General features: G+C 33.8%; 1 protein-coding gene across 6 annotated transcripts in view; it reads left to right on the forward strand.

Annotated features, from left to right (window-relative positions):
* Positions 1–18,566, forward strand: part of CDON (cell adhesion associated, oncogene regulated) — a 120,352-nt gene that overhangs the window by 96,752 nt on the left and 5,034 nt on the right. For all 6 annotated transcript variants that reach the window (XM_074216380.1, XM_074216379.1, XM_074216381.1 and 3 more), the window contains 3 exons: positions 135–412; positions 2,738–2,817; positions 17,655–17,908. In XM_074216380.1, coding sequence (XP_074072481.1) covers positions 135–412; positions 2,738–2,817; positions 17,655–17,908 — 612 coding nt within the window. The remainder of the gene's footprint in view (positions 1–134; positions 413–2,737; positions 2,818–17,654; positions 17,909–18,566) is intronic.

Consider the following 18,566-nt stretch of genomic DNA (forward strand, 5'->3'; position numbering starts at 1 on the left):
AGGAAGCAAGTATATATAGAAATTTCCACAGCATAAATATAAACTATATAAATGTAGATTCTGCTTAGTTTCATCAATAAAACTGTTAGCCTGTTCATTATTTAATTTTTTTCCCCCTCATTTTCTCTTAACAGAATATGACCCACCAGGATACCTCTATCAGGGCTCAGATATTAATGGACCAGTCATGGAATATACCACTCTGCCTGGGACAAGCCGAATCAATGGCAGCGTCCATGGAAGCTTTATCAGCAATGGAACTCTCAGCAATGGTTGCCCACATCTCCACCATAAAGTTTCCAATGGAGTCAATGGGATCATGAATGGGAATATAAATGGAGGACATTACACTGGACATAACTCCCTTACCAGAAGTCATGTGGAATATGAGCATCCTCACCACTTAGTGAATGTAAGAGACTTTCCACTTATAAGAAAGCCTTCTAAGGACAGCAAGGTGCCAAGGTATAGAAAAAGGGTCAACATATCTTGCTTTTGGTTATGAAAGCACTGCATGTTCCCTTGAGTGAAATGTACCATTGGCAGTATCTTGATCATTATTTTTCTCCTTTATAAGTCTGGTTTTAAATTTTTAGGTTCAAGTTATTAGGGGTTAATTTATTTGTATTTAATAATTAACATTTAAACTAAAACACTCTGTAGCTTAGAGTTTGGAGTTTATTCTTGATACTCAACAGAAATATCAGACCCAGACCAGTCCAAAAATGTTTCACCTGTTTTCTCAGTTCCTATTTAACATATTATCATATCACATTCTCTTGAGTAGTATTCATCTACAAGGAAAGAAACAGTTGTAAAGATGCTTTCTTTTCATAATGTTTGTTTACTTTGGTACTGAAAATTTGAGTAAGATAATTGTCACATTTTATTTGAATTCTCTTAAAGGTTCATTCTCTTCATTTGAAAATTAGATTTATTACATTACCTGTCATAAGTACACATTTTCCATTTTTGTTAGAAAATGTATGTCTCTTACTTGAACAGAGCATTCATATATTTCCCATATTACTGTTTTAAGTGGAAGTAGTACACAGATGATTTTGTTATAAGCTGTACCAAACAAAATTTTAAAGAGATGCAGGCTTTTTTAAAAAAACATTTAAAAAAATCCTATTTTAATGAAACTTTGATTTAAGCTTTGAAATTACATACAGATAACTTTTTAAAAATCTCAGATATGTTTTCTAGCCTTCATTTACTGTTGAAAAATATTTAATTTGCCTAAATGCATCTCATTTCCGGAAGGAAATACTCATTTCACTATTGCATATAGAAACTGATGATTTGTTTTCAGAATTACCAGTTTTTTTGTCACTCTTTGTTCCTAATCAAGAAAATCGAAGAAGACAGCATGAAAGTTTGAGAACCATATGTTGTTTCCATAAGGAAAAATAGGGCTGTTGTTTACTTTAGTAATTAAACTCAAGTAGTTTGGTTTTTTTGGAATAATATGTTTTTTACTTACATGGTAATTGCTATACTTTCCTTAAAGGTCTGTATCTTTGATTCAGACTCTTTAATTTTTCTTAGAGATTTTTTTCCCTATATTTTGTAAATTCTTTTTCAAATAGAAAGGAACATTTATATATATATAATACATATTACATATGTATTTATAAATTAATGATGACTTTTCAGTGTAGTAATATTTTAAAAGTTTAGCAGCTGCAATAATATACTTGATTATTTATGAAGCTCTTATAATTTTGCATAAACAATCTGTAGATTATTCTTTAGCACATTAAAAGAAAATTTCTGCTTCTAGTTGGTTTGAAGGTGCTGTGCCTCTGAGAGAAATTCTGAGACTGTTTATTCTACCTGGATCATCATATTTCTGAGTCAAGTAGAAATGAAAAGTATTGTGCTTGAACTTTTCCCAACCTGCAAGGCTTGATTTGAGTAAAGCTCAGCCTCTTCCATTGCTTATCAATTGTCAGTGTGACTTTTTCAAAACAGAGCAGAATTCTACCTCTAAGCTTATTAGTCCACCTCTTAGAAGTATTTCCTAGTCTTGCTGTCATGAATGTCAAGAAAGCATTTCACAATGAAGTATGTGTTAATCTGGTTGTTTTGCTTAATTGCCAGGCAGTTTCTGCCAAAAACAACACCAAAATATTACACCCTCCTTCAAGTCATTGCTGGCTAGGAATCTACTCCATCTGGAAAAATATAACATATTTCAAAACTCACTATAGTCAAGGGAACCAACCTAATCATAATAATTATAGGGAAATGAAGATGGGTTTTATCTTGTGACATCAGATAAATAGGCTTTACACCCTATCTCTCCCAGCTGTATTTACATGAAATTCTTTCATGTATAGTTGAAAAGTAGAGAGGTACCATTTATATAAAGTACATATTAAATGCATTTTGGCCATATTAGATACAAAGAAAGGAAGAGATATGATCATTTTCTACCTTGCACTTATTTACGTTTTTATAAGTACAAAATATTTGGGAAAATCCTTTTTTTTTTTTTTTAAATTATGTAGAGTACTATTTTAGTATCATGTATGTGCCACTTTGTAAAATCTCAGCCATGAAGACAGCAAAGATGTTTTTTGTGTGATTACCAAGTGTTGCTGTTAAAATCTCTTTATTTTACCATATTTATTTACCATACTATTTGCCATGTTTTATATGTTGGAGTGATTTGAGCTAATAATCATCTTTTTTTTCCTTTCTCCCCCCTCCAACTGACTTCTTTATCAAGAGCGGTGGAATGTATACAGCAGTGCCCCAGACTGACCCTTTGGAGTGTATTAACTGCCGAAATTGTAGAAACAACAACAGGTCAGTGTGAATGTGTACACATAAGTATTAAAACAGAGTCTAGAATTTATTTTCCCTTGATAGTGGAGACTTTTGAGGAACTGCCATGATGAACCTGACCCATTGTGTTTTTCTTTCCTTAAAATCCTATTTTCATATGTCTTGGTTTTTCCAGGAGTAGAACAAGAATAATAATTGCCTTATTATCAGTAATCTATTAAATCTATTAAATCTGTTAAAATCTTTAATAATGGTAATATTGGTAAAATGACTCATGGTAAAAAATCTTTAAAAATAGTATTTGAATGAAAAATATTCTCTTTTTCCATCTAATACTGTTTTCCTATCTCATATATATTTTATGAAGATAAGTGGACATTTGGGTATTAGAAAGTACTATAATGAAATTTTCTTACAGAATCACCCAAAGTAATATTAGAATTTTCAAATGAATAATTTTTAGATGAGTAACATCTTTTTATTTTCTTTTCAATTGATTTACATAAAGTATTTGGCAGTTTTGTTCTACAAAAGATTTACTTTTAATGAGCCATTTCTAATAACTAGTACTTACAAAGCACTTTTACAAACACTTTCCTATGTGATCTTCGTGATAGCTCTGGTAAGCACTAGAGACATTATTATCCCTGTTTTAGAGATGAGGAACCATGCTAAAAGATTAAGTGACTCGCGCACAACTGATAACTGTGAGAGAGAGGATTCTAATCTAGATTTCTCCTGATTAAAAGTCTGGTCTTCTTTAACTGACTATCCTCCTTATATTTCCAGAAGGCTTCACAGATATAAAGTTTCCCCTATAAGTTAAAAAAATGTTAAATTTGCCCTTGTCTTAAAAGATTTTAATATGTTTATCAACACATATTGGGAGGGGGGTAAAGAGGAAGGCATTACATGCCAAGACTTATAATTTTATGATGTCCTGTGGCTATTAGAATTATTATTCAATCATTCCAGATATCTCTGACTCTTCATGATTCCATTTGGGGTTTTCTTGGCAAAGAAACTCGAATGGTTTTTCATTTCCTTCTTCCAGCTCAAATTACAGATGAGGGAAACTGAATCAAAAATAGGATTAAATGACATGCCCAGGGTCACACAGCTACTAAATCATATTTGAACTCAGTTTCTTTCTAACTCCAATCCTAGTGCTCTATCCAGTCAACCTGTCCCTGGTCATTAGTATATAAGGTCATTTTTTATGTTGGCAAGATTCACCTTATCTATATTGTTTTGCATTCTTTGGCATGCTTGTTCCCTATTTAGGTCTTTGATAGCTCTGTCATTTAAATCTATAGGGATGTTGTATAGAATTGTGGTAAGTCATATTTTTCCCTAATCTGTTTCCAGCTTTGGTAGTTTGAATAGCATTGGGTAATTAGTCAGGAATGAATAATAATAATAATAGTACTTATAATAACTAGCATTTATATAGTGCCTGCTATGTACTAGGCACTGTGCCAAAACTTTACAAATCTTATTTGAGGCTCACAACAATCTTGCAAAGGATGTGCTGTTGTTATCTGCACTTTACAGTGTGGAAACTGAGGCATACAGGGATGAAGTGATTTTCCCTAGATCACATAGCTAGAAAGTGTCTGATCCTAGATTTGAACTTAGATCTTCTGACTCCAGGCCCCTATGCTCTGTTCACTGTGCTTCCTGGGTACATGGTACCAAGTAGATGGTAGTTTATTCATATTATTTAGTGACTATTTAAGAAGAAAAAGTTCAAAATAATGAAAGTTTTAAATTCAACTTACAGCTACCTCGTTGCCCTTTATTTATTTTAGTTTGAGATGTGAATACTTTATTACCTGCAGCTCCTGAACACAGATGGGGCATCATTCTACTTTTTACAAACAGATGGCCTTTTTAAAATCCTTTTCCTTTTTGACCTTTCTGCAGATTTTGACACTATTCCCCTTTGACTTCAGAGACACTGATTTCGCTTGGTTGTCCTTCTATCTCTCAGATTGCTCCTTGGCTTGATCTCATGCCATAACTGACACTACTTTCTCCAAATGATCTCTTTACTGCCATATCCAACTTCAAGTCCTACCTACACTTGCCTTGGCAGTGCTAGACCATATGATTTGTGGGTCTTAAATGGCCCTTGAGCTGGAGGGTTCCTGTCCCTGTTGTAGAAAATAAACTCCTTAATGGTTTGTACTGTTTTGTTTATGTCTTTGCCTAGCCTGGCCAACAGTAGGCAATAAAAACTTGTCCTTTGATTTAAAAAAAGCAGTTTTTTTTTTCTTTCTACTTTCCTTATCATTTTATAATTGTTAGGTGTCCTGCATTTCTAATGTTCAAGAATCTGACTTCTCTATATTTTAAATTGTGGTCCAGAAAACCAAATCCTTTTTTATAATATATGTACCATTTTTTTAACTAGCTTTTCCCCTTCCTTATCTCTTTCTCTTCTGAATCACTTGACTTCAGGGATTAGGAATGAAAATATTACCTTTGCCTCTAAGGTATCATTCTGTCCTGAATGTTGGAAATTTGGGGTTAGGTAAAAAGCGAGAGTACTCTTATGTCATAGACTATAAAGGAGCTATGTTTAAACACAAAGATTTGGTTAGTTCCATGGATGTGGCTTATCTTTAAGGAATAGTTTTGTTTAGTTAATATGAATATTTAAAAATAAATTCCTAAGAGGAATGTGCAATGACATATTTTCCCAGGACATAATGTATATGTACCAGTATAAATATAACTTTGCAGATATCTATCAGACCCATTGATTGATCCATTGATTAAAGAAGTAACCTTTTGGTTTTGGCGGTGTCAAAGTTAATCAGTTGGGGTTTTTTTTTAAGTGTGATGTCTCCTCCAGTTATTTTTTTTCTTACACCTTCCTCTCCCCCCCCCCCCCCCAATTCTGGAAAGTAATAAAGTAGTCTGAGACACGCAAGCTAAGTTTTATTTTTCAGCTTCATGGATGATTGGGTCCATGGGATTGATGTTAGATCTATTCCCATTTAACATTATCCTTGATAATCTGGAAAAGAGAGTAAGCAGGACACTAATGAAATTCACAGATGATAACCAAAATGGGAGTTTCCATCAGGAAGGAGGAAGAATTATATCAAGCTTCCTATAGAGATTAGAAAGGTACAGGAATTGACTAAGCAAAACTCAGAAAAATGTATATAATTCATCTGAGAAAAAGTGAGAAGCATTGCTAATAGTAAAAACAAAGCATAAATAGACTTGCAAGAAGTGTTTTAGAAAACAGAGACAGCAAATGATCTTCAAATTTCTCTGTAATGGCAACCCAAAAAAGTTGTCTTATTGGTTGGGTGCTTGAGGGAAAGACATCTCAGTGAGTCAATTGATAAACATTTATTTATTGCTTGCTGTGTACCAGTGTCCCTGGAGGTACAAAGAAAGGCAGAAATTACGTAGAGGACAAATAGGAAATAATCAACAGAGTGGAGTCATTAGAATTAAGAGGAATTGGAAGGCAAAGATGAGGAGGGAGAGGATTCTTTTTAATTTTATTTATTTAAGGCACGGGATTAAGTGACTTGCCCAAGGTCACACAGCTAGGCATTTATTAAGTGTATGATATCAGATTTGAACTCAGGTCCTCTTGACTCCAGGACCTGGGTTCTGTCCATTGTGCCACCTAGGTGCACCACGCACCACCACCACCACCCCCCGAGGATTCCCATATGAGTAGCAGCCAATGAAATGTTTGGAATTGGATATAGATAATCTTATTCAAAGAATGGCAAGGAGTGTCACTCGGTCAGAAAGTATATGGAGGAAAATGGTATAAGAATACAGGAAAAGTGAGGAAAGGAAGCTTTAAACATCAAAAGATTTTATATTTTATCCTGAAAGGGATCCTGAAGTTTTATTTGTAGCAGGGTAACAAGGTTGGACCTACACTTTAAGAATTCCTTTGAGAGTGAAGTTTAATATCTGATTTTCAGGTTTCTGTTCCCAAATACAATCTTGGGGACTTCAACTTAACATATTGTTGTCACCTAATACTTTTGCTTCCTAGCTCAAGTGCCACTTCCTTCAACAGGTTCATGTTCTCCCCTGCCCCATTACTGTATATTTATTTTGTAAATATCATAGATATTCTTATGTGTAAAATATATTGTATTTTCTTGTTAGAATGTAAGCTTCCTGATGATTATTGTCTCACTTGTGCACTTATACACTCAGCACCTAGTACAATACCTAGTATATAATAGGTACTTACATAAATACTTGCTGATTTCAACTAGTTCAAATAACACCTATAAGGGGAAAAAAATAAAATTACCCAATCAACAAGTATTTGACAAGTGCATTGGGAATACATATACAAAGAATGAAATAGTTCCTTCTCTCAGGGAACTTACATTTAAATTAGTGAGATGAGATGTACATATAAAAATATATATACATACACAAATATAAAGTTAATCAGTTGATACATTAATGAGTAGATTAAACATGTGTATATAAGTGTATATATATATCTTTCTATATAAACATATCTACACACACATATAAAATAGTGAAGTACAATGGTTTGTGAGGCATTGGAGGGCATCAGAAAAGACATCATGCAGAAGATTGTTACTGTAGGATTTCTTAAAGGAAAAGAGGAATTCTATTAGATGCAGGTAAGAAGGGAGTAGAATTCCATTCTATGAATGGAAGACAGTGAGTGAAAAGTCACAGGGATAGAGGTAGAAGATTTTGAGTAAGAGAGATCAGTTTGATTGAATTATAATGTGCAGGAAAGAACCCTAAGGCTAGACAGATAGAGCTAGGTTGTATAGGGTTTTAAAAGCTAAACAGAGGAGCATCCTGGAGGAAATAGGAAACCATTGGGATTTATTGAATTTGGATTTATTTTTCTCCTGACTCCACTCCTGATGCTGTTTGGACCTTCCTAACCTCACTCAACTGTTCTCTCACCCTAGACATGCCTGGTTTTTTTGCAGCCCTCTCTTCCAATTGGCAAGTTCCCATATGGAACCTCCATTTGAGAAAATGCCTATCCCGTGTGGATATCTTTTCCTAACTTCATGTTTCTTCTCCCTTTTATGTATTTCCTCCTCCATTAAAAGGACTATCCTTTTGCATGTAATTTATATTCCTGGTATTTAACATATGCTCTTAATAAATGCCATATTTACCTAAGGATAATTACTTTGGCTACAGTGTGTAGGATAAACTTAGAGAAATTTAAAGCAGGAAAGCTATTTTGGAGGCTACTATAATAACCTAAGTGAGGGATGATAAGAACCTGAACTAAGGTGGTAGTTGTGTGAGTAGGGAGAAGGGGTTGTAAGAAAAAAATGATATGACCTTGAGTCAATTTCCTACATTGCAAGTAGTAAAATTCTTGTCCCAAAAAACCCCCTCAGATTTTGTGTTTGTGGCAAGATGCACAGGGTTCCATTTATTCAATTTTGTAAAATTTAGGTTTAATGTCAGTCATTTCTTTGAACCAGAACCATTTTGGAGAAAACCCCCACCTATAAATGGATATAGAAGTGAAAATGGCAAGGTTATGCCCCTAATGGTGTATGTAGAGTGCAGAAATTTGAAGAATCCAGGATAGTGCTACGGTCTAAGAACCTTAAGATACTGGAAATATGGTGATGTCTTCAACAGGAGTAAGGAAGTTTGGGGGAAAGTTAATTAGTTCAGTTTTAGATGTGTGAGTTTAAGATATCTCTAAGATAATTTGAAATAAAGAATTGAGATTATGATTATCAAATAAGTAATAAATAGAGTGTTTTATTAAGTGTCCAGGACTTAAAAAGATTCATGGCCTGTACCCTGAAAGGAATTTGTCATTTGATGGAAGAGACAGATGGGAGAATCATAGATAAATTTTAAATTGTTTGTATATAGTTGTTCAATAAATCCTTATTTTCTTCATATTTCCAACCATGGGTTACTTCATTCAAAAAAGGTTTAAGAGATATAAATATAGACTTTTGAGAATATCTAATATTCTGCTTGAGCAAGTACCAAAGTACCTTGTGTAAATTTTTATTTTCTAGTTAATAATCCTGAGAGTGAATGATATAAAACTTAGGGTTTAGAGGATGAGATGGGACATTTTCCTATTTAGCATAAAACCTTAATAGACGAGTCATTTTCCTACATTGCAAGTAGCAAAATAGACCTCCCCTGTTTACTGAGTAGTATTTTAAGCCCTGTGACTAACCACCTGAATTCTTGTCCCAAAAAAACCTCAGATTTTGTGTCTGGCAAGATGCACAGGGTTCCATTTATCCAATTTTGTAAAATTTACGCTTAATGTCAGTCATTTCTTTGAACCAGAACCACTTTGGAGAAAACCCCCACCTATAAATACAGTACACAGTAATTGCTTAAGCTAAAGGGTCTTCACTAATTATTTATATTTTGTGAATTGTTTGTAAAATGAATGCTAAGGGAATAACTTTTTGAACTCAGATGTAATGCTTTATACAGACTAGGTATAATTTATTCTTTTACTATTTATTTGAGGTTTTTGTTTTTTTCTTTTACTATTTGTTCTTGTCAAAAGTGTAATATTTTCAATATTATGTGGTTATTCTCAGAAATTAAGGACACCTCTAGGTTTTTTAATTGATTAAACCCCTATTAGCAAAGGAATTATTTTCTCATGCTGTATTTAATTTTTAAAAAATTGACCACATATATTCAAAACATAATATTTTTGTTCCTTTAGTAAATTAAATTCTTCATATCTAATCTGATGTTTGATTTACAAATTTAATCATTTTATCCTGATACATTAACAGCTGAAATTGAATTTGAAAAGAACTTGATTGTTTCATATTCTTTAAGTAAATTTATATTTATTTGGGTACCTTTATATTTACAGCTCAGGAAATAGAATAATTTGAAATCCATTTTTTATTTAACATATTGAAAATTGAGTTGAAGTCATCTGAAATATCTGAGTTAAGTTATCCAGAGAAAATACTTGCAAACCTTCTATTATTCAGAGCAACAATACACATTTCCAAATGGGGGGAAAATGGCACTTAAGAGACTACCATAATTTGAGTTATACTTTACTATACTGTTACAACATATATTGATAATTTCATTTAAAATTTTCATATATTGTTTTTCTTATCATTTTATTACATATAAACAGCTATTTTTAAAATGTTTTACATGCATTGTAGCTCGCTAAGAGCTTTCAAGTCTTGTCCCACCCCTTTTAGTTCTAGACAGTTAAACTTCAACTTTATTACCTGACAAGAATATTTTACAACCAAGACTTAGACTATCTTCAGACTTAATTTTTAAATCTCCATTCGGGGCCTTTGTTTTTAATGCAAGAATTAAAACAGGAAGATTAAAAGCAACCCATTTTCAGGTGAGTGTTATTCTGCTTAAATGTTAAAAAATTTAAACTTTTATTAATGGTAGACATCATTTAATCTAAATATTCACTTTTTCAGATGACTACACTAATTTTCCAGACATCTTTGAAATTGTGGCAAGTATACTTACTTATTATTACTTAATTAAAACTCCCCTTTATGATAGATATTTTTGTTGCCATTTCTTTAGGTTCATATTTTCCTAGTACCTTCCTATGTCTTCAAGTTTCCTCCACTGAAAGGAAACAAAAAATAGAGTTTTGCAAAGGCATAGTGATTCATTGTGTATCTTTAGCAGTTCACTAAACACCAATTGCTCAGAAGATTCATAATATGTAAAGCCTAAAGCTGCTTTTTTTTTTTTTCCTGCTTCCACTCACTTCTCTTAATTCTGTCCTTTGCAGCCAACTGGAACAAGTCTAGTTGTTTCTTTCTATGGTAGAGGTACTGTCGTTTGCCTCTTTTTGTATTCTGGAACATAGTACCAAGTAGACACTTATTAAATGTTGACTGATTGATTATAGCTACTAAAATACCTGTTATGGCCCTCCACCTCTACCTCATCATCTCTTCTTCTGACTAATATCTCCATTTCTTTTAGTTTATTCTCCTAAGGTATGATCTCAAAGTGTATATTTCCCTGAATGCCTTTCCCTAGGACATTGTCAAGCTTATAAATATCCTCCTTAAAAACTGGTACCCAGAACTGAACACTAAAGCTGCCATCTATTTTTTCAGACAGACTGCTCTCTAGCCACAGAGTTCTTTTTTTTACTTGCAAAGTCAATAATAACCCATTTCAGACATTTCATTTGTGTATATTAAATTTAATCTTACTAGATTTGATCCAACATTCTGGCCTATTGATGATTTAGGAATCCTGATTTTGTAATCACCATATTAACTACAAATCCTATATACCTGTCCTCTATCTATATCCAGTGATTTACAAACTTTTTTGGGTATGAAATAGCAAAGGTGTAAAACACACAACACAATACTGAATATGGCCAGAGTTAGATTAAAACATAATTAGGAAATATAACAAATATAACAAAGTAAATAAAAATACATTAAAACATAGATAATGTTAACATGATTTTCTAAGTGGTGCCCATTGATACTTATATAAGAATTAGTGACCCCATTTCTATTTGAATTTGACACCACTGTCATATCCTGTTATTCTTAAATCAGAAGATTCATATAAATAATTACATGTATCAGTTCTCTACAGTTGATGTTTACCTAATATGCTCATTGAGCATCAAGTTAGAGATAAAATCTGAAGTAGTATAAGGTGAAGCATCTAAGCATGTTATCTCTGAGGCACTCAACTGCAGACCCCATTTAATTTGACAACTAATGATTATTCTTTGAATCCAGATATTCGTTTAATTCTGAAATTCTACATTAATCTCTGATTTGTCAGTCTAATACCATATCAAAAAGGAAAGTAAAGCTAGTCCTATGCCATTGGTTATTCTCCACTACTAATTTCTACTTTGGGCTTGCCAGGCCAGGACAGAATTCAAATAGTATTAGCTCATAGGCCTAGTTTTATAGTTTCTAAGTCTAGTTTCATTTAGTCCATTGTCTAGTCAATAGTCTAGTTTCATTTCATTCACTTCAGTGAAAACCCAAGGCATGAATCCCAGCAAGTTTACCACATCCTTCAGCCCATTCCATTTCAGGACATCTACAATATCTTCATTCCTTGACTTCTTTGTTGAAAATATATAGTAAATTTCACCTCCAAACATACAATATTATAAGACCCTTCTTTGTGTAACTAAAAGTCTGTTCAGGAAGAGAATTTAGCAATAGTTTGTCCATGCCTTAGTTTGGACTGATGCAGTTGGTAACTTCTCTGGTTTTTGCTGTTAGCTCATTTCCTTTTATTATTTTATTAGTGGGCCCTGTGATTTAGTGATATTTGGTGTAGTTTTTCCCAGAGAGAGTCAAGCTTATTCATTCTTTTTTCATTTCATTGCTTTTAGAATGTATAATTGAGGAAACAATCAAGATTGGTTAAATAGCTTGTCTAGGATTGCACAGCTAGTTAGTATCAGAGCTTAGGCCTGAATCCCAGATCTCCTGACCACATATTGTTCAATGCCTTATTTACCTTCTCAAAACAAAAATCTCAGTTTACTGATTTGGAAGCCTTCTGGTCAGTTTATATATCCATAATGTAGGCAGAGAATCATCCATAGAAATAGGTGGCTGTGAAGTTATCCCAGATCTTTTCCTCCTTACCAAAATTTGTGTATAAAACCATATGCATGGTAAGTATTAATGAAAAGCAAACACAAAACAAAAAAATCTGTCCCTGGTCATAAGGAGCTTGGAGTCTAATGAATAAGAAAACATACAACTATCTATAAGAATTTTATATACAGGATAAATTGGAGATAAGCAACAGAAGGAAGGCATGAATATTATGGGGAATCAGGAAAAGCTTTTTAAAGAAGGAGACAAAGCCAGGAGAGAGGGATGAGACATGAGGGAAAGTTAGGGAAAATGCCTGGAATCTTGGGAAAGGAAGGTTAACCAAAAATAATGCTCCAAGTCCATGAGATATTGTGTTGCAACTAGATTTATGACAAAAGAAATGAACCTGCATGTGGAAACCTAAGCTATGGCAAAGAGTTTACAATTCAAAAAGAAGCATATTCATGAAATTGTGACAAAGAGAAGAAAAATAGAAATTTCAATGTAAATGGGAGTGGTAGGAGAGGAGAAATCATGTTTATTATAAATTGCATTTTACAGATGCTTGATGAAATATGTATTCAAAACCAGACATTCAGTAAACAAAAGTTGTTGAAGGCAAGTAGTGGCAATAGAAGACACATAAGCTAAAAAGAAGTTTAAATATAACATATTAGGGAAATGAATTTACATTCATTAGAGTAAGTATCCATGAATTAAAAATCCATTCTGTAGAGAAATGCTACAGATATTATTCAAAGGGAACTAGGCTAGCATATAATTTCACTTATTTTTTAAATCTCTTCAAATTATAAGAAATCAAGGCACTTTTTCATCAAAGTACATCTTTATGTTCAAAAGAACATAAATAGTATCTACTTAAGATTAAATAAGTGATATATACATATATATATATACACACACACACACACACACACACACACACACACACACTGGCTTTAAACACCGGCTAATAAAAATGCCACAGGTGTGTGATAAAATTTCAAAATTAACACCTTAGTTATACAGCATATTTCCAAATGTGGACTTGAATATCTTAGAAAAGAGAATATCTAAATGAAAGCTTTTATACATTAAATTTTAGTTTTTTATAAAATTAAGAACTCTGATTTTAAAAGACATATATAACAGTAGATTTATCATAATTTAATGATTATTAGAACTTCAAGTATGCCTTTTTATTCAACTAACGTATGCAAATAAAAGTCCACTTAGAACCAACTATAAATAGTAATAACCTAAATATTAATAAACAACTATTGATTTTTTGCCTATACTTTAAGATTCCTTATCAATATCAAAGAAATGAAATGCAAAAAGTTCAGTCCTATGTTAGGTATATAGTAGAGGTTCTCTAAATACTTTGGCAACTGAAATTCCTTGGTCAATTTGAACAGATAGAAATAAATCATAGAAATAAATCTCCCTAAAAAGAAGAGTTATCCAAACACCTAATGGACTGTGCAAAAATCCTTCCTTGGAACAAAAATGATAACCTAAATTATCTGGAATTAAAGTAGTTTAGCTAAAATGTTTAATGAATTATTAGCTAACCTCTTTTTATGATAGCACTATATAAAAAGTAAAATTATATAAAATTCCAAATATTCTTTTTGTAAATGTTAATATTAAAATGACAGTCTTGTAGCATGTTTTGGTTAAGCTTGATGGGTGGTTTGGAAGGCATAAGGTGGTAAGAAAAGTTTATGAAGACCTGTTAGGAGGCCTTTGCTGTTGAGATAACAATTAAGATTAGTCTTAGGTGGTGGCCATGAGACTACAGAAGAGTGGACATATTCAAATAATGCGTGGAATTAGAAGCAACATGATTCTTTCATTAGAGAAGAGAGGGAAAGAGAAAGTTTAGAACATGAGACTCTGTGGGAACACTAACAAATGGTGAAATTAGGAAAAGGAATACATTGTTGGGGAAAAACTATAAATACAGACAATTCAATTGGTTTTGGGCAAATAATTTTTTGTTTGCCATCTTTTCATCTCAAGATGAGTTAAAAAAAAAGATGAGAGTAGTAGTGTGAGTTGGTTATAGGGTTAGCTTCAGGTCCTCAAGTCACATTTAGATCTGGTATTAATTTTTATTGTGAGTTATTCAGAAATTAAAATTGCAGCCATTCTACTTTGACTGAAATTGTGTTCCATAAACAAATGCCTGACAGAATTTTTGTATTTCAAACAACTTGACTGAGTTCCTGAATTCCATTAAGTTTGTAGTGAGTCTGGATTTTTTGCTTGAATTAAATTTAGAATTTTTAGTTAAGAACTTGGCTTACTAACAGATTTCTTCTTTGTTTTTCAGGTCTAGTAATCTCTTCATATTTCCCATTTGCTGCTCCCATAACTTGAACTAATAGAAAAGACCTAATTTCATTTACACAAACTTACTTCCTCTTAATTTCATGTTCCAAAGTGAGGATTCCTCATTATTCCTCCCTCGTGGACTTGTTTTCAATAGTTTATTTTGTGTGTTTTTCATTTCACATGCCCAAGTCAAAACCAAATACACTGAAACAGTTCTTCATACTGCCCCCAAATCAACCTCTACCTCCATTTATAAGAGCACCCAACACAATCTCTTAAAAGAAGGCAGCAGAGAGGGAGATGAGCAGAACCAGAAGAACATTGTATACCCTAGCAGCAATATAGGGTTGATGATCAACCTTGATAGACTTGCTCATTCATCAGTGCAATAATCAGGGACAATTTTGGGATATCTGTGATGGAGAATACCATCTGTATCCAGAGAAAGAATTGTGGAGTTTGAACTATTACTTTTAATTTTTTTTTTTTTTTGCAAGGCAATGGGGTTAAGTGGCTTGCCCAAGGCCATACAGCTAGGTAATTATTAAGTGTCTGAGGCCGGATTTGAACTTACGTACTCCTGACTCTAGGGCTGGTGCTGTATCTACTGCGCCACCTAGCTGCCCCTGTTACCTTTAATTAAAAAAAAAGTTACCTTGTGTAATTTTGCTCTCTCTTATACTTTATTTTTTTTTCCTTAAGGATATGATCTCTCTCATTACATTCAACTTAGATCAATGTATACCATGGAAACAATAAAAAGACTAACAGAAAGCCTTCTGTAGGGGGTGGGGGAGGGAAGCAGGATTAAGGGAAAAATTATAAACATTCAAAATAAATTTTTTTTAAAAAGGCAGTAGAAAGAAAGCCAGAGCTGAAGTTACAACCCAGAGTCTCTAGTAAACTCAGTAATTAATTCTGCCAAAAATGAGCTGAAAATAATTTTAATTGATGTCTCTTCCAAGAGGTTTAACTCATTATTTGATACCTGAGAAATGTATTTTTGTTGTCTTCCTCCAGGTCTTTTCTTTCTTGTTATTAAAGGCTTCTGACCTGCTCCCTGGGGTCTCATTATACCCTGAACCAATGACTGAAGCCTCTATCAAAAGAAGGTCAAGACTAAAGTGAAGAGTATGTTGGTGCATGATTTTTTTGTTCACAGATGGTTGTGCCCTCAATACAACCTCTGCCACAAAGTATGGATTGATTCTCTGCTGCTTATGCTCATTTTGGCCTGACAATTAGCACCAAGAAAGCACAGGTGCTCCAACAGCCAGCACCACATAAGCCAAATGAAAAAGCTTTGAATACTGTGGATAATTTCACTTATCTTGCCAGTATACTTTCCAAGGAAGTTCACAATAATAATGAGGTTGACGCATACATTGTCAGAGCTAACTCAAGCAGCCAGGTAGTGCAGTAAATAGAGCACTGGCCTTGGAGTCAAGAGGACAGGAATCAAATTTGACTTCAGACATTTGACACTGATTAGCTGTGTGACCTTGGATAAGTCACTTAACCCCAATTGCCTCACATCCAGGGTCATCTCCAGGCATCCTGGATCATATCTGGCCACTGGACCCAGGTGGTTCTGTAGGAGAAAGTGAGGTTGGTGACTTAGCAGAACACTCACTCATTCTAATCCAGTTTGTGTGCTTGTCATGGCATCACCTTCCTGATGTCATGGCCTTAACTCAATATATGGGAAACTTTGAAGGAAAATGAGGGAGAGACGAGGTATTAGACTGACTACCAAACTGAGGATCAACAGACTGTGAAATCTGGACAGCATGCTAGGAAACAGAATCATTTACATTTGAATTGTCTTGGGAAAATTCTGAAGATCACCTGGGAGGAGAAGATTCTAGACACAGGTCCTTTATTGAACTAAACTACCAAATATTCAAATTCTCCTGTAGAGAGTGCAGTTCTGATGGGCTAGCCATGTTGTTCAAATTCCATACATATGCTTGCCCAAAAGTCTATCTTATGAAAAGGCAAGCACTCACATGATGGCGAGAAGAAATAAGGGACACTCTCAAGGTCTCTGAAGAAGTTTGTAATTGATTGTGTGACATGGGAGACAATGATATATGACCACCCAACATGGCATACTGTCATCGAAGAAGATGCTGTGCTCTATAAGCAAAGCAGAATTGAAATAGCTCAAAAGAAACACAAGATATACAACTTTAGAGAATCCACTGCAAATGTTCACATGGCTTATTTGTGCCCAACCTGTGGTAGAGCATTCCAAGCTAATGTGGTCCTAATCAGCTACAGTTGGATACTCTGTAACTTGACTCTAACATAGTGATATCATTTTGGTCCTCTTTGAGAACAAAGGACAACCACTAATTCAATATATCTTCAATACATATGTTCCATCTCTCAGACCTGTTTGATACCATTGGGTCTGTTGAACTGGCATTTGTGACAAAATATTAAAAGATTTCAAATGTTTAAGTTGTTGGGAGTATTATTGACTCATTTGATTTTTGACTTCATACTTTTGTCATTGACTTCAGCTAGAATTTTTGACTGCTCAGTGTCTCAGATCATGAATGTTTTTGCTTTTGTAATTAATAATCTAGTACTATAATTATGAACCTGTCTTAATTTTTAGTGTCACAGATTTAAAACTCAGAGGGTCTTCAGAATTTATGTATTTAACTCTTCCTCATTTCACAGATGAAGAAACTGATGCCCAGAGAAAAAGTGATTTGCCTAATTGCATTACAAAGCCCCCACAGACTCAGAGCCTCTGACTTCAAAGTTCACAATTGCTGAGTCCACTCTTGCCAGTTTTACTGTGCTTTTTCTCTTTTGTATACCGTTACAAATAGAAAATATCTTTACTGAAGGTTATGTTGGACATGATTCTAATTCTTTGTTCTGAATTAAACATTATAGGTGTTTCACCAAAACAAATGGCACTTTCAGCAACAGCCCTCTTCCTGTGATCCCAGTGGTAGCACCTTATCAGCCAGATAGCTTAGAGATGAAGACCTTGAGTCACATGATGGTACCCATGTGCCTAGCCCCCACAGTCCCAGAATGTGGTGAATTAGCTGAGGAGGATATCAAAGACAAAGTGGCACAAGCATCCACCCAACATCCTTGCTGTCAGGAAAACATGAAGCCGATCAACTCAGATTGCACAGAAGGTAAGTGAAATTCAACAGAAGTGGGGAGGCAAGCTTTGGATTTCTAGATGGAGTCTTCTATAATCATTCTTGGACATAGGAAGCAATATACTAGAATTGATTTTTCATTGGAAGAGGGCAAGCTTTCAGGGATAGAATTCTTTCTCCTTTATACATACCTTGCAAAGTACTAGGATTATTATAAGTACTCTTGTCAAAGAAAGATAATGGGAAAATATGATTGCTGAAAATTCCATTATTATTCATATCCATCTAGTTAGGGTGTGATCTCTCAAGATTACAAGTAATAAACTTAAATAGACTCATTACTATCTGAAACAAAGCCTTCATGAGAGGGCAGATGCAGAGCTAGTGTGAATTGCTCTTATAACCTTTTTTGTTTTTGTTTTTTGGTGAGGCAATGAGGTTAAGTGACTTGCCCAAGATCACACAGCTAGATAATTATTAAGTGTCTGATGCTGGATTTGAATTCAGGTTCTCCTGACTCTAGGTCCAGTGCTCTATTCACTGGGCTACCTAGCTGCCTTCCTATAATCTTTCTTAAAGGTAGTTTAACTTGAAGCTTTCTGAGGTTTTGCTCTCAGAAAGTGAATATTTCTTTTTAATCCCCACCTGATTCAATCACTTAACAAACATGTATTTCTTTAAGTTTGTTATG

The sequence above is a fragment of the Macrotis lagotis genome, chromosome 1 (assembly GCF_037893015.1).
Source record: "Macrotis lagotis isolate mMagLag1 chromosome 1, bilby.v1.9.chrom.fasta, whole genome shotgun sequence".
NCBI lineage: Eukaryota > Metazoa > Chordata > Mammalia > Peramelemorphia > Peramelidae > Macrotis > Macrotis lagotis.